Source organism: Planococcus citri, chromosome 5 (genome assembly GCF_950023065.1).
Source record: "Planococcus citri chromosome 5, ihPlaCitr1.1, whole genome shotgun sequence".
NCBI classification, from domain to species: Eukaryota; Metazoa; Arthropoda; class Insecta; order Hemiptera; family Pseudococcidae; genus Planococcus; species Planococcus citri.
In genome coordinates, this window is record NC_088681.1 from 62743456 (window position 1) to 62759002 (window position 15547).

At 35.1% G+C, this 15547-nt stretch overlaps 1 protein-coding gene across 1 annotated transcript; it reads left to right on the top strand.

The window, feature by feature from the left end:
* Nucleotides 1–954: 954 nt before the first annotated feature.
* LOC135848319 (myogenesis-regulating glycosidase-like) lies at nucleotides 955–6629 on the top strand. Its single transcript, XM_065368215.1, has 5 exons — nucleotides 955–1086; nucleotides 1160–1252; nucleotides 4634–6045; nucleotides 6134–6290; nucleotides 6366–6629. The coding sequence occupies exons 1-5, from the start codon at nucleotides 1074–1076 to the stop codon at nucleotides 6584–6586; spliced, it is 1896 nt and encodes a 631-aa protein (XP_065224287.1). The 5' UTR covers nucleotides 955–1073; the 3' UTR covers nucleotides 6587–6629.
* Nucleotides 6630–15547: the final 8918 nt, after the last annotated feature.

The window sequence follows — 15547 nt, forward strand, 5'->3', positions numbered from 1 at the left end:
TGGGAAACTGGGAACCTGCGATTTGCGCCAAACGTACCGTTTTGAGGCATATATTCAATTATCTAGGTGAAAAAGTTCAATTAAGCTCCCTGTATATTCGTAATTTTGAACCCTTTTCTTAGAGCCCCCACTTTTGGGCACCCCTGAAAAAGGCGTTTATGCATATATTTTCAAATAAATTGAAGAATTTACATTTGAAACGCCCTAGCAAGTGTTCGATAATTTTTCATTTGATTTTTCCGGTAACTTCCAAAATTGAGCTATTTTGGGTCAAATTCTGAGATTTTACTCTTCGAAAAAACGTTAAAATCACGTTTTCACGATTACAACGAAGTAAAAATGCCAGAATTTGACGCAAAATAGCTCAATTTCGGAAGTTACTGGAAAAATCAAATGAAAAATTATCGAACACTTGCTAGGGCGTTTCAAATGTAAAATTTTCAATTTATTTGAAAAAATATGCATAAACGCCTTTTTCAGGGGTGCCCAAAAGTGGGGGCTCTAAAAAAAGGGTTCAAAATTACGAATATACAGGGAGCTTAATTGAACTTTTTCACCTAGATAATTGAATATATGCCTCAAAACGGTACGTTTGGCGCAAATCGCAGGTTCCCAGTTTCCCAGGGGTTCCCAAAATATCCGAATTACGAAAAATGGAAAAATTGAATTTTTGAGTACCAGCGCAAAATTTTATTGAGCTCAAGAAATTCAACGTTCAAAACCATCATAAAATAAAAACAGGTTGAGGTTGGTGAACTGTATGCTTTCCTTTATTGAACACCCTGTATCCGCGTCGCTCGAGTCAGTCCTTGTCAGTCGAATCGTCGAGTGATTGGTGGTGGACGGATAGGTGGTGCTTGGTTGTCTTCATTGACGTCAATGGTTGTCTTCATAGCCTCTTATCGATGAATTCAGCGGTTAGAAAAACACTGATAACTTGTAATTTGTTTGCGAACCAACTCCAACAAAATGTTCTCTTTTCAAAGTAAATTTTGGTGAAGTAGGTAGCCTCTTTCTACTGCAAATCCGAATACAATTTTCATTCTGAGACATCGCAATAACATCACTCCAAAATGAATTACAAAAGTAAGATTTAATTCTAGTAAATTATAGTTTTTGCTTTCAGTGATTAATCGCTGTGTTATTAATTTTTTTACAGAAACTTCCTTATTGATTTTAATACTTGTGTTGCTTCAACATTACACTTCTGACGACGATATTCACTTCGAAAAAAACTTTATTATTGTAAAAGGTAAACCTTTACGTATTCGTATTCGCATTTTAGTCCGGCATACGACAATAGGAATAATTGCACCCCCCCCCCGATCCTCCGGGACAACTTTTTTCTTAAAGGAGGCATCCTAAGGAACATATTAAAGCAAACTTGCCAAAAAAAAAGTTGGCCTTACTTACAAAATGACGGCCATTCTGAGTGACAGGTCAGCCGAAATCGCAGATTTTGCGTTTTAACATAGGACTTGCACGAACTTTTTCAAACTTTACAAAGGTAGATCGAAAGATCATGCAAAAATTTATCACCTGTCAAAATTGCAAGTGCTAAAGTGCATTTTTCGATTTTAGGTGAATTTTTGAAATTCGAATTTAGGCCAAAAATGAGTGAAAAAATTAAAATTTTACCAAATTGACAAAGAAAGCTGAAATTTGGGATAGACCCTATTTTCGACATGCCAAATTGATTGGAAACGGTTTCAACCCGTTTTGAGCGGTTCTGGAGCCTCCAGCAGATTTTTGAAACTCGAAATTCCCACAAAATTCCATCAAATTGGAATTGTAAAGCTAAAATTTATTTTTAAAACTAATTTCAATACGCTACGAAGTACTGCAGGTGAATTTCAAGTCGTTTTGGATCCTCCAGCAACTTTTTGAAAATTCCTGAAGCCTCCAGCAGATTTTCGGAAGTTTAAATTTTCACAAAATTTCATCAAATGGAGATGGAAAGCTGAAATTTACTCTACACTCCAATTTTAGCACCCTCTGAAGACGACTTCAGGTGGGCTCAAGTAATTTTAGGGCCTCCAGCGACTTTTTTGAAAATTGCTGGAGCCTCCAGTAGATTTTTGAAACTTAAAATTTCCCCAACATTAATTTATCGAATAGATTTGGCAAGCTGAAATTTACTTCACAGACTACATGGTGGTTTCAAATGATTTTGAAGCTTCCAGCTACTTTTAGGAAATTTCAATTTTACAAAAAAACGTCATACAACCTTTCAAAATTTGCTGGAGGCTCCAAAACGACTTGAAATTCACCAGCAGTCATCTTCGTAGCGTATTGAAATTAGTTGGCAGAATGAATTTCGACTCTCCATCTTAGTTTGATGAAATTTTGGGGAAATTTCAAATTTCCAAAATCTACTGGAGGCTCCAGTAATTTTCAAAAAAGTCGTTGGAGGCTCTAAAATGACTTGAACCCACCTGAAGTCGTCTTCAGAGGGTGTTCCAATTGGAGTGTAGAGTAAATTTCTGCTTTCCATTTCCATTTGATGAAATTTTGTGAAAATTCAAACTTTCAAAAATCTGCTGGAGGCTCCAGTAATTTTCACAAAAAGTCGCTGGAGGCCCTAAAATTACTTGAACCCACCTGAAGTCATCTTCAAGGGTAATAAAATTGGAGATGGAAAGCTGAAATTTATTCTACACTATAATTTTATTACCCTTGAAGATGACTTTAGGTGGGTTCAAGTAATTTTAGGGCCTCCAGCGACTTTTTGTGAAAATTACTGGAGCCTCCAGCAGATTTTTGAAAGTTTGAATTTTCACAAAATTTCATCAAATGGAAATGGAAAGCAGAAATTTACTCTACACTCCAATTTTAACACCCTCTGAAGACGACTTCAGGTGGATTCAAGTCATTTTAAGGCCTCCAGTGACTTTTCTGAAAATTACTGGAGCCTCCAATAGATTTTTGAAACTTAAAATTTCCCCAACAATAATTTATCGAATAGATTTGGCAAGCTGAAATTTACTTCACAGACTACATGGTGGTTTCAAATGAAGAGCTCAATTCCAAAATGTGCTTTGTCCCAGATTTTTGTTTTTGGCAAATCAAAAACAAAATTCGTGAACACACAAAGATGTTTTAATGTCAATTTTCAATATCAGACAGTGTAGTGTACAGTATTTCGAATATTTTCCCTGCAATTTTTTTTTTTTTCAAAATGACACCTATTTGTTCAATCTGTGTACGAAGTCGCCAAAAATGGGACTAAGCACGTTTTGGCACTGCATACAGATTATTTTCCAAAATTATCACGATGAAATGTGGTATTTAGCACGTTTTGGACTGGTACAATGTTTTGTTAGGTAACAGACTACTGCACCCAGTTGGACTTGGCACATTTTGGAGTGGTAGGTTGGTTCAATAGTGTTGAATAAAACGAATTTTACATAAAATTCTGCATTCAATGTACTGGATAGCGCGTTTAAAAACGAATTTACGGCTATCTGACGTCCTACCTAACTGCGTAACAGTCCCATCTAACGGAATTCACTGAAAACGCATTTTTGAAAAAATTGGACAAAGCACATTTTGGAATTGAGCTCTTCAAATGATTTTGAAGCTTCCAGCTACTTTTAGGAAATTTCAATTTTACAAAAAAACGTCATACAACCTTTCAAAATTTGCTGGAGGCTCCAAAACGACTTGAAATTCACCAGCAATCATCTTCGTAGCGTATTGAAATTAGTTGGCAGAATGAATTTCGACTCTCCATCTTAGTTTGATGAAATTTTGGGGGAATTTCAAATTTCAAAAATCTACTGGAGGCTCCAGTAATTTTCAAAAAAGTCGTTGGAGGCTCTAAAATGACTTGAACCCACCTGAAGTCGTCTTCAGAGGGTGTTCAAATTGGAGTGTAGAGTAAATTTCAGATTTCCATCTTAGTTTGATGAAATTTTGGGGAAATTTAAAGTTTCGAAAATCTGCTGGAGGCTTCAGGAATTTTCAAAAAGTCGCCGGAGGATCCAAAACGACTTGAAATTCATCTGCAGTACTTCGTAGCGTATTGAAATTAGTTTTTAGAATAAATTTTAGCTTTACAATTCCAATTTGATGGAATTTTGTGGGAATTTCGAGTTTCAAAAATCTGCTCTGGAGGCTTCAGAACCGCTCAAAACGGGTTGAAACCGTTTCCAATCAATCTGGCATGTCGAAAATAGGGTACATCCCAAATTTCAGCTTTCCTTGTCAATTTGGTAAAATTTTAATTTTTTCCCTCATTTTTGGCCTAAATTCGATTTTCAAAAATTCACGAAAAATCGAAAAACGCACTATAGCACTTGGAATTTCGACAGGTGATAAATTTTTGCATGATCTTTCGATCTACCTTTGTAAAGTTTGAAAAAGTTCGTGTTCGTGGAAGTCCTATGTTAAAACGCAAAATCTGCGATTTCGGCTGACCTGTTACTCAAAATGGCCGCCATTTTGTAAGTAAGGCCAACTTTTTTTTGGGCTAGTTTGCTTTAAAATGTTCCTTAGGATGTCCCCTTTAAGAAAAAAGTTGTCCCGGAGGATCGGCGGGAGGGGGGTGCAATTTCTCCTATTGTCATATGCCGGACTATTTCACCTTCAGATTTCAGTTGAAATTACTAGCTGATCTTTACTCTTGATTCAGGTGCTGATTCTTCGTTTCGACAACTTGTGGATATATCGTCTTTAAATAAATCAGATTTATCGGTGTGCTCGTCTCAAAATTCGTATTACTGTGTCAGATGGGATGGCTACGCTCAATTCAACGTCTCTAAGCAAGATAATATATGTAAAAATTTCGAATATAAGACGACTTCAACAGACAATCTGAAAGTAAGCTTTGACTTGAAAAATATACACGTTTACGGTGGAGCTGAAAGGAGAACTCAGTCATGGCCCATCGAATCATCGACATACTCTGCTTTTCCCTTTGTTTCGAGTAAAGTCGATGATCAAGCAGTTTTAGAACCATTTTGGTTGTTTTCCGATGGCAGTTATCTGTTTATCGATAAACAAACTCCGTTATTCATCTCGATCAACAAAAGTGCAAATACATTCACAATTATAGCGGAGAACAAAGATCCGTATTTAAAAAAAAATCAGACCGTGCTGAAGTACAGAATATGTAAACTACCTGATATGAAAGCGGCTTATTTACACGCTGTAAATAACGTTATCCAAAGACCGCAGGTTATAGTCGATGTTGACACTATACGTAAACCAATCTGGTCAACGTGGGCTGCGTACAAAACTAACATATCTGAAATAATAGTAAAAAATTTCGTAGACGAAATTTTAAAACGCCATTTTCCCATAAGTCATGTAGAAATAGACGATAAATGGGAAACCTGCTATGGTAGTTTGACCGTAAACAAGACTCGGTTCCCAGACTTGAAGAAGCTCACAGCGGATTTGAAAAAACGAAAAGTCAAAAGCACCATTTGGGTTCATCCATTTATCAACGTCGATTGTCAACCATTCCACGACGAAGCCAAAAAGAAGGGATATTTTGTAAAAAATGACACTGGCACTACCGTAGAATGGTGGAACGGCAAAGGTGGTTATATAGATTTTACTAATCCGGACGCCTATGAATGGTTTAGAAAACGACTCGAAGCTTTGAAGAATTCTACCGGTATAGATGCTTTTAAATTCGACGCCGGTGAAAGTGATTGGGCTCCTGACAATCCAGTGTTTAAAAACCCCGATAATAGCGATTATCCAGATTCGTCGTTGAAGAATTATGTCAAGTTAGCATCTAGTTTTGGGAACATGGTTGAAGTTCGAGTTGGTAAAGGTACTCAGCAGTATCCGGTGTTTGTTCGAATGATAGATCGTAACAGTACTTGGGATCAAAGCGCCGGACTGTTGTCTTTGATACCAACGTTACTTCAAATGAATATTATCGGATATCCATTCGTATTACCTGATATGATCGGAGGTAATGAGTACGATAACGAAGTTCCCGATGAAGAATTATTCATAAGATGGTTGCAAATAAATGTATTCATGCCAACGTTGCAGTTCTCCATTCCTCCTTGGAATTATGGTAACAAAGTAAGCCATCGAGTTTCACTATTACTTCGTCAGTGACCATTTTTTGGTATTGAAAATAATCGCTATTGTTTTACTTTTATTCTTTCAGACGTGCGAAATCGTCTTTAAAATGCTTAAAATACGCAATAGCTTTTCCAATCTCGTACTGCAGTCGATGAAACAATTCGTCAAGAAAGGTATTCCGGTCAACCCTCCTTTATGGTGGATAGATCCTAATGATAATGTGACGTACACTATCGATTCACGTAAGAGTTGAATTTCAATATCTTTTCATCTCGTTATGAATTTATCTGTTTTCACCAAGTATTTTTTTTTTCTAGAATTCATGTTGGGAGAAGAAGTTCTGGTAGCTCCTGTGCTTACCAAAGGAGCTAAAAGTCGAGACATATACCTACCAAAAGGAATTTGGCAGGATGGTAATCATAAAAAGGATAAAAAAATTAATGGACCTAAGTGGCTGCGTAGTTATAAAGTAGATTTAGATACGCTGCCATATTTTATTAAAATGAATAATTCAGGAAAGCCTAATCAGGGTGTCTAACGGTCCTTCCAGTCCTTCTAGGTCAGTAAAAGTTTGTCTTTTTGCCTATGGGTCCTTCTTCTCGAAAAAGTCAGTAAAAAGTCCTCCTTTTTGCCCGAAGGTCCTTCTTTTTTTCAAACGCTATAGGTTGATAAGTATGGCGAATTTGCCCCCCGAGAGCTTCAGGGTTGATATTTGCATGGAAGGTGGGTACCCTTGAGCACCTTCCGTCACGAAAGTTTCAGACCCCCCCGTTTTTGAGAAACCCCCACTTTTATGAAATTATAATAGAAATTTTTTTCTCAGCCCCATGAAAACCGATTTTTTCAATTTTTTGGTATGTTGTAAACATCTATAAGAGGTATCCCCACAAACATTTTCACCTCCCTCCCCACATATTTACCCCCCAAAATGAGGTTTTTTAGCTTTGTTCGCTCGTTTTAGCGATGATCATGATTCTGCACAAAAATGGGAATAGCATTTTTAAATGTGTTTTCGACCCCCAAAAAACATATATTTTTTTCAAAAAAAAAATTTTTGGTGGGTCGTGGTCAAAAATTGAAAAAACTAACAGAGGGGGTAAAAATAAATTCTGGTGTAAATTATTGTTTTTGGTAAACGAGGTGTCGTTCTCATATGAATCAAACACCCCGAACACGAATATGACGTCCAATTTAATGCTACCCTCAACCACACCCCTCCAGTGCCTCTGCCCCCGCTTCAATTTTTACTATTATATTAAAAATTGAGCTATATAATAATATTGGTGTCGTTCTCATATGAATCAAACACCCCGAACACGAATATGACGTCCAATTTAATACTACCCTCAACCACACCCCTCCAGTGCCTCTGCCCCGAACTAAATTTATACTATACTAAAAGTTGAGCTATTTTTATAATATTAGTGTCGTTTTCATATGAATCAAAAAAACCCCAATTTAATACTACCCTCAACCACACCCCTCCAGTGCCTCTGCCCCCACCTCAATTTTTACTATTATACTAAAAATTGAGCTAGTATATAATAATATTGGTGTCATTTTCATATGAATCAAACAACCCTAACATGAATAATATGAAGTCCGATTTAGGTCTACCCGCATCTATTCCCTTCCAGGCTACAGTCAGCTCCTCAAGAATGTTAAAGTTTGACCTTTGCGAGCGATGTCGTTGAGTTTTCAACCTTCGCGAAAACATACCTTTAATAGTAATTTATTTGATTTGAAGTAATTATTGGTCGAGGATTGATCGGAGTTAGCTAAAAAATTTATTGTTTAGGTGGGAGCAGAGGCACTGTAGGGGTGTGCACGAGGGTAGCGTAAAATTGGATGTCATATTCGTGTTGGGAGGGTTTGATTCATATGAAAACGACACTAATATTATGAAAATAGCTCAACTTTTAGTATAGTAAAAATTTAGTTGGGGCAGAGGCACTGGAGGGGTGTGGTTGAGGGTAGTATTAAATTGGACGTCATATTCGTGTTCGGGGTGTTTGATTCATATGAAAATGACACCAATATTATTATATACTAGCTCAATTTTTAGTATAATAGTAAAAATTGAGGTGGGGCAGAGGCACTGGAGGGGTGTGGTTGAGGGTAGTATTAAATTGGACGTCATATTCGTGTTCTTGGTTTTTGATTCATATGAAAACGACACTAATATTATGAAAATAGCTCAACTTTTAGTATAGTAAAAATTTAGTTGGGGACAGAGGCACTGGAGGAGAGTGGTTGCGGGTAGTATTAAATTGGACATCATATTCGTGTTCGGGGTGTTTGATTCGTATGAGAACGACACCAATATTATTATATAGCTCAATTTTTAATATAATAGTAAAAATTGAGGCGGGGGCAGAGGCACTGGAGGGGTGTGGTTGAGGGTAGCATTAAATTGGACGTCATATTCGTGTTCGGGGAGTTCGATTCACATGGAAACGACACCTCGACGAAAAACAATAATTTACACCAGAATTCATTTTTACCCCCTCTGTTGGTTTTTTCAATTTTTGACCACGACCCACCAACATTTTTTTTTTTGAAAAAAATATATGTTTTTTGGGGGTTGAAAACACTGGGAATAGAATTTTTAAATGTGTTTTCAACCCCCAAAAAAAACACATATTTTTTTCAAAAAAAAATTTCTATTATAATTTCATAAAAGGGGGGTTTCTCAAAAACGGGGGGTCTGGGGGTCTGAAACTTTCGTGACGGAAGGTGCTCAAGGGTACCCACTTTCCATGCAAATATCAACCCTGAAGCTCTCGGGGGCAAATTCGCTATACTTATCCACCTATAGCCTTTTCAAATAATTCTGTCATTTAATCAAAATCAGGAATGGCGTTGTTTTACATCTCATTTTATCAATTTTCCATAGCTTTCGCCCTCGCTTCGCTCGGGCTAGATTTTTTTAATTTTCTCTTCTCTAACCGAAGTTAGAGGGTAGAAAAATTGATTCCTCAAATCAAAAATAATGCTGGTTTACCCCTCAGAAATTGTGAATTTTCAAAATTTTTGCCCTCGCTTCGCTCGGGCGTTTACTCATATTTTTAAATTATGATGAATACCTACCTTATGTTATTTTCTGAAAACTTTGAAGATTTGAAAGTTTTGAAGCTATGAAAATCAACTTTTTGCATAAAAAATGATGTTTTACGTTTTGAATTATCAATTTTTCACAGCTTTTTCACCCTTGCATCACCCGATCAGATTTGAATTCTACTACATCAATTTTCAAACATTTCCTAGAATGGAAAAATCAACTCGAGAAATTCCAAAAACATAATCCAATCGATAAAAAAATTCAAAAAAATTTTATTCGACATTTTTAAGAAATGATTTGAACCAAATCTGGCCAACTAGTTTGGAAAAATCTTGGTGTGAAGGGGGGAGTGTGGAGTGAATAATTGGAAAATTCTAGCGAGAAAAGTTGATAGAATTTCTCAGTATCGCCCGCCCCCTTCCCCCGTCTCGGCCGTCTCCCCCGCCACACATCGATACGTCACGCCTCTGAAAATAAAATGTAATGTTTTGTATGGAAAGTTTTATGCTCGTCTCTATTTTTTACACTAAACATTTTTTAATTCACTTTTTTGATCACTTTTTGGGTAGGTACTAAAGTTACTTTTTTCAGAAAAATTTAAGTAGGTACAATCCCTCATATCAAAAATTTTCATCAAAATAGTTTCCCAATAATTACTCAAGTTTTACGTCTAAAAAGAACTTTAAAATATGGCGTGAGAAAGAACCGGTAACTTCCAAAATTGAGCTATTTTGGGTCAAATTCTGAGATTTACTCTTCGAAAAAACGTTGAAATCACGTTTTCACGATTTCAACGAAGTAAAAATGCCAGAATTTGACGTAAAATAGCTCAATTTCGGAAGTTACGGGAAAAATCAAATGAAAAATTATCGAACACTTGCTAAGTTGCTAGGGCGTTTCAAATGTAAATTTTTCAATTTATTTGAAAAAATATGCATAAACGCCTTTTTCAGGGGTGCCTAAAAGTGGGGGCTCTAAAAAAAGGGTTCAAAATTACGAATATACAGGGAGCTTAATTGAACTTTTTCACCTAGATAATTGAATATATGCCTCAAAACGGTACGTTTGACGCAAATCGCAGGTTCCCAGTTTCCCAGGGGTTCCCAAAATATCCGAATTACGAAAAATAGAAAAATTGAAGTTTTGAGTACCAGCGCAAAATTTTATTAAGCTCAAAATTTGGTAGGATGGAGGTCTTTCAGATACTAATAAACTGTAAGAAGTTTTTTTAGGGGGGCTCAAAGGGGTAAGTTCAAAATGGTGGTTCCAAAATTTTCCAAAAATCAAACCCCCCCTCATTTTTGCCCCGAGGGTCGAAAATAGAAAAATTGCCTCGTATAATGTTTAATGGGTTCAAACAGATATTTTACGCTAAAAAAGTTTTTGAAAATAGTACTCAGTGGTTCCAAAAGTTATTTTTTTATTCGCAACTTTGGGACCCCTGGAGCCCAAAAATTTGGGCATTTTGGGTTAACTAACCACGGATTCGTATTTTGGGCATTTATTACAACATTTTAAGAGTAGTTCAGTCGATAACTGTCTGGGGCCAAAAAATGGCCTTATCGATACTCTTCCTTTAAATGAAATTTATTACTCATTTATAATGTTTTTTTTTTGTTGCTGGAAAAACTCATAAATTAATAAAATGTTTCAAAATAAAATCCCGAAAAAATACCATTCGATATAACAATTTTTCGAAATTTGGACCCTTATTTTGGGCACAGGGGGACATTGTGGGGTGGGACCCAAAAAATAAGTTCATATTCGTACTCAGCGACCTCGAAAACATTCCATTTGATATATCACTCGACTTTTTGACGATTTTTTTGAAATTTTGGCCCCCTTGTTGGGACACAGAGGGACATTGGGAGGTGGAACACAAAAAATAAGTTCATATTCGTACTCAGCGACCTCGGAAACATACCATTCGATATATCACTCGACTTTTCACGATTTTTCAAAAATTTTACCCCCTTTTTGGGGCACCGAGGGCCTTTGAAGAGTTGGACCCAGAAAATAAGTTGGTATTCGTATTCAGCGACTTCAATAACATACTATTCGATATATCGCATGTCCAGATTCGTTTTTCAAATACATGATTCAAGTTGTGTGTTTCTTGAAAAATAAAGCATCCCCAACCAACCCCTTGGGAGGGTTGAAAACCAATCGATGGTGGTGTGATTAATAGTTGGGTGAGTAGACTTTGTAAAAAAAATTTGAGCAAAAACGAATGATATTAAGTGGTAACTTTGATCAATTTATTGGACTGACTTTTTTTCAAACACTTACTCTTTCCATCCCTATTTTTAGACACCCCTCTTGAGGGATAGGTATCGAAAACGTGAATCGGACCCGTTTTTATTTTTAGCCCCTAAAAAAATTAGCTCCAGGATTAGGAGGGTCGTTTTTTTTTTTGCTAGTTCAGGGGGTTCATCTGAACATATTACCGAAGAAAACATTATTGTGCTAATTTTTTCCTTTTTGCCCTCGCTTTTTTTCGTTATTTTCCTGCTCTATATATAATTTATTGATATAAATTCGCAGAGAAATATAATAAAATTGAACGTACAACTCAAAATTTTCGATAGTGATTCCAAAAATTGAAAAACTTATCAAAATTATGAAAAGTTGTGAAAAATTGACTAAAATTCATAATTATTGTGATGGGTGTCTAAATTTGAAAAACGCACAGAAATAAAATAACCATTACTTAGGACGGATACAACATTTATTTTTTGATTCCCAAAACAATTTTCATATTAAATTTGCTCAATCGGCAACCTCGAAAACATACTACTTCATGTATCGCGTTCCTGAAACCACTTTTTTGGGATTTGACACGGGGGAGGGGGTGCTTTGGGGCCTTGGATGATGCCCAATCAAAAAATAAATGTCATATTCGTGTTTGACACCTCCGAAAACATGTCATTTCATGTATCACGTTGCCCATACAATTTTTTTTGGTGTTTCGACCCGTTTGGGGTGGGGGAGGGGACACACTGAGGGCTTTGGATGAAGCTCAATCAAAAAACTAAGGCAATATTCGTGTTCAGGCCCTCCGAAAATGTACCAGTTGATATGTTCTTTTTTGCTGTTTTTTTTTTTTTTAATTCCGGCCCAAATTTGAGTGAGGCGCAGCTCCCCCTCCCCCTATCAAGAGTGCCCAATTTGAAAAAATGGTATAAAAAGTTATACCTATGGCCATTTTTTCGTAATTTTAAATAATAGCTCGCTCTTACAGCGTTATCTTGAAATTTGATCTTTCGATTTGAAAGTTCAACTTTCAACTTTTGAAAACTTGAATTAACCTTCGAGAATCAGAATCAAATGCACTTTCGAACTGTGAAATCAGTTTTTAGCACATTTTCATTCTTCACAGTTGGAGAATTGAGATACCTCCAAAGTGGAATAAGACCTACTTTAGGAAAATGCATTCTCGAGGAGGCTGAGGGCAAACTGTTGATGTTTTTGTAAGTTGTTGGGTTGAACGAAATCGGAAGAAATGAGTTCAAAACCTTCGTCGAATTCACTTGAAATGGCTCAAAGTATTAAAAATTACAAAATTGCTTGGAATTGAAAAAGTTTGTCTAGAATTTTTGAAAATATACAAATGCTTTAAAATTTAGTGAAAATCATGAAAATTGTGTCAAATTTAAGTAAAAAATCATGAAAATTGCTTAAAATTGATTCAAAATTTGGTAATTAGTAAAATTGGATACAAATGAAAACATGCAAGAAATTTTGAAATAAATAAATAAATAAAATAAAAAATTTTAAAAAAACAGACAATGAAAATAAACATTAGAATTGTGAACATTTCAACATAGAATTCTGAAAAATCATTTGAAAAACATACAAAAATTGCTCAAATAATTCAAAAAGTGTTTTTAAAAAAAAATCCAAAAATGGCATGGCATTGAAAAAAGTTGTCCCGAATTTCTAAAAATTAACTCAAAATTGTAAAAGATGTTCAATTTGAGAAGAATCCCAAAAAAAAAAAAGTTTTAAAAAATCATTCAAAAAAAAGGGGAAAATACTGAAAATATAATGAATAAAATTCAATAAAAATTGTCCGGAATTTCGGCGAAATTTGTAAAAAGTACTTCAAAACTAATAAAACCTATGCAAAAATTGGCTAAAAATTTTAAAAATTGTGTAGGTAAATTTGTACAAAAGAGAATCAAGTTTTCAAAAATCATCAAAACAAACATTTTTCTTGAAAATAAATTTAAAAAATGGTAAAAATTATTGAAATTAAAAAAAAATTGAACAAAATTTGTCCAAAAATTGAGATAAAAATAGGTACACAATTATGATGAAAGAAGCGGGAAACCATTTGAAAATTGATGAATAAATATCATTAAACTTGCATGAATAGGAATAAAATTAATTTCTCGATATTTTCAAAAATTTAAAAGACATGCATGAGAATTGCTCAAAATTGATACCAACAGTTGAAATTTTGTAAAATTGGACAACAATTACATGAAAATCGTTTTTTGAATCAGGCAAAAATTATAAAGATTTTGTAAAATGTTCATCAATTCTTGAGAAAAAAATGGGATCTGATGCGGTGATAATTGACCTATTGGAGCAGATCTGAACATATGAAATCGTATCTACCTAAAGGAAATGGAATAAGTTCTGATCAACCCTGTTGTCTAGAGAGGAACTTTCAAAAAAAAAAAATTAATCTGGAATTCTAGGTAAATAATTCATTTTGAAATTTTTTTTCAAAGTTGAATCCAAAAATGAGTTTTTATAATGATTTTGAAATTATTATTCCTGACTAAAATTATAGATACTTTGGTCTTTGGGACTTACGATTGCCTTTTTTTTCTTGAAGGGGATCCGGAGAATTCCGGGGGCAAAAATCAAAATTTCATGGAAATTATCACCAAAAGCCTCACTTTCGGGCATGAAATCCAACATTTAATTTTTTTTAGTGACTTTAGTGACTGAAAAATATCAAAAAAGTGACCAAAATTTTAAGAAATGAGAGCAAAGTATATAATGTAATATTATGTTAGTCGGGGAGCCCACATAAGGATCTATTGCATCCCCCGTCAATCCTCCGGGACAAATTTTTTCTTGAAGGGGTAGTCCTAAGGAACATTTCTAACCCTTGGCCTCAAAAAAAAGTGGCCCTACTTAGAAAATTGTGGGCATTTTGAAAAATTTTACCTGTCAGAATTTCAAGTGCTAAAGTGTTTTTTTTTTTAGATTTTTGGTGAATTTTTGAAAATTGAATTTAGGCCAAAAATGAGGGAGAAATCAAAATTTTACCAAATTGACCAATAAAGCTGAAATTTAGGATAATACTCTATTTTCGACACGCCAAATCGATTGAAAACGGTTTCAACCCGTTTTGAGCAGTTCTGGAGCCTCCAGCAGATTTTTGAAACACGAAATTCCCAAAAAATTTCATCAGATGGAGTTAGAAAGCCGAAATTTACCTGTAGTCGACTTCGTATGGTACTGAAATTAGTTCGCAGAATGAATTTCGGCTTTCCATTTCCATTTAAGTTAATGAAATTTTGGAAAATTTCGAGTTTCAAAAATCTGCTGGAGGCTCCAGAACTGCTCAGAGCGGGTTTAAACAGTTCCCAATCAATTTGGCGTGTCGAAAATAGGGTATATTCCAAATTTCAGCTTTATTGGTCAATTTGGCGAAATTTTGATTTTTTCCCTCATTTTTGGCCTAAATTTGATTTTCAAAAATTCACCAAAAAATCGAAAAAGGCACTTTAGCACTTGAAATTCCGACAGGTGATAAATTTTTGCCTTTGTACAGTTTAAAAAATATAGGATCTATCCGGTCACATAGTCTTACATTTTTAATGTTGAACAGTATTGATTTTCAATTTTTTTTCAAGTGATAATTATTCATAAAGGATTTTCATGAAAAATATTGATCATTTCCTAAAATTTTGCACTTATTCTTTTTGACACGACAAATCTTCAAAAAAAAGTGACCAAATCACTATTTTTGGCCATTTTCGCCGAAATAGTGACAAAAAGTGATTTGAAAGTGAAATAGTGACTTGACTATGTCGCTTTTTAAGTGATCGAATTTCATTCCTGCACTTTATTTCAGTCATTCTTAAAACTGGCTAAAAATACTCTGTGGAAAAAAAATGAAAACAACGAAGTAGGCATTTTTTTCCCTCTCAAAACCTTTAAAACTACAAGAGTGAACCAAACCCAAAAACACGAAGCACAAAACATGCAACCCTTTCGTAATTCAAACCATTTCCGTTCTCATCGAATACTCAATATAGAAAACCAACCTCGAGAATTTCTTTTCCAAATCATCGATTTCACTACTGCCGCTCCGGGTACATCTAAAAACCACTCAGATTTTCCCCAAAAAAACCTCGAACTAAAGCTGATAAACTCAACCATCTGAATCGGCTCGGCGCTTCGGTCGCTTGCGAG

Excerpts from the sequence above, each read along its gene's own strand:
- LOC135848319 (XM_065368215.1), top strand. Across the intron at positions 6,046-6,133 it reads CTTGGAATTATGGTAACAAA|ACGTGCGAAATCGTCTTTAA; the intron begins GTAAGCCATCGA and ends TTATTCTTTCAG. Across the intron at positions 6,291-6,365 it reads GACGTACACTATCGATTCAC|AATTCATGTTGGGAGAAGAA; the intron begins GTAAGAGTTGAA and ends TTTTTTTTCTAG.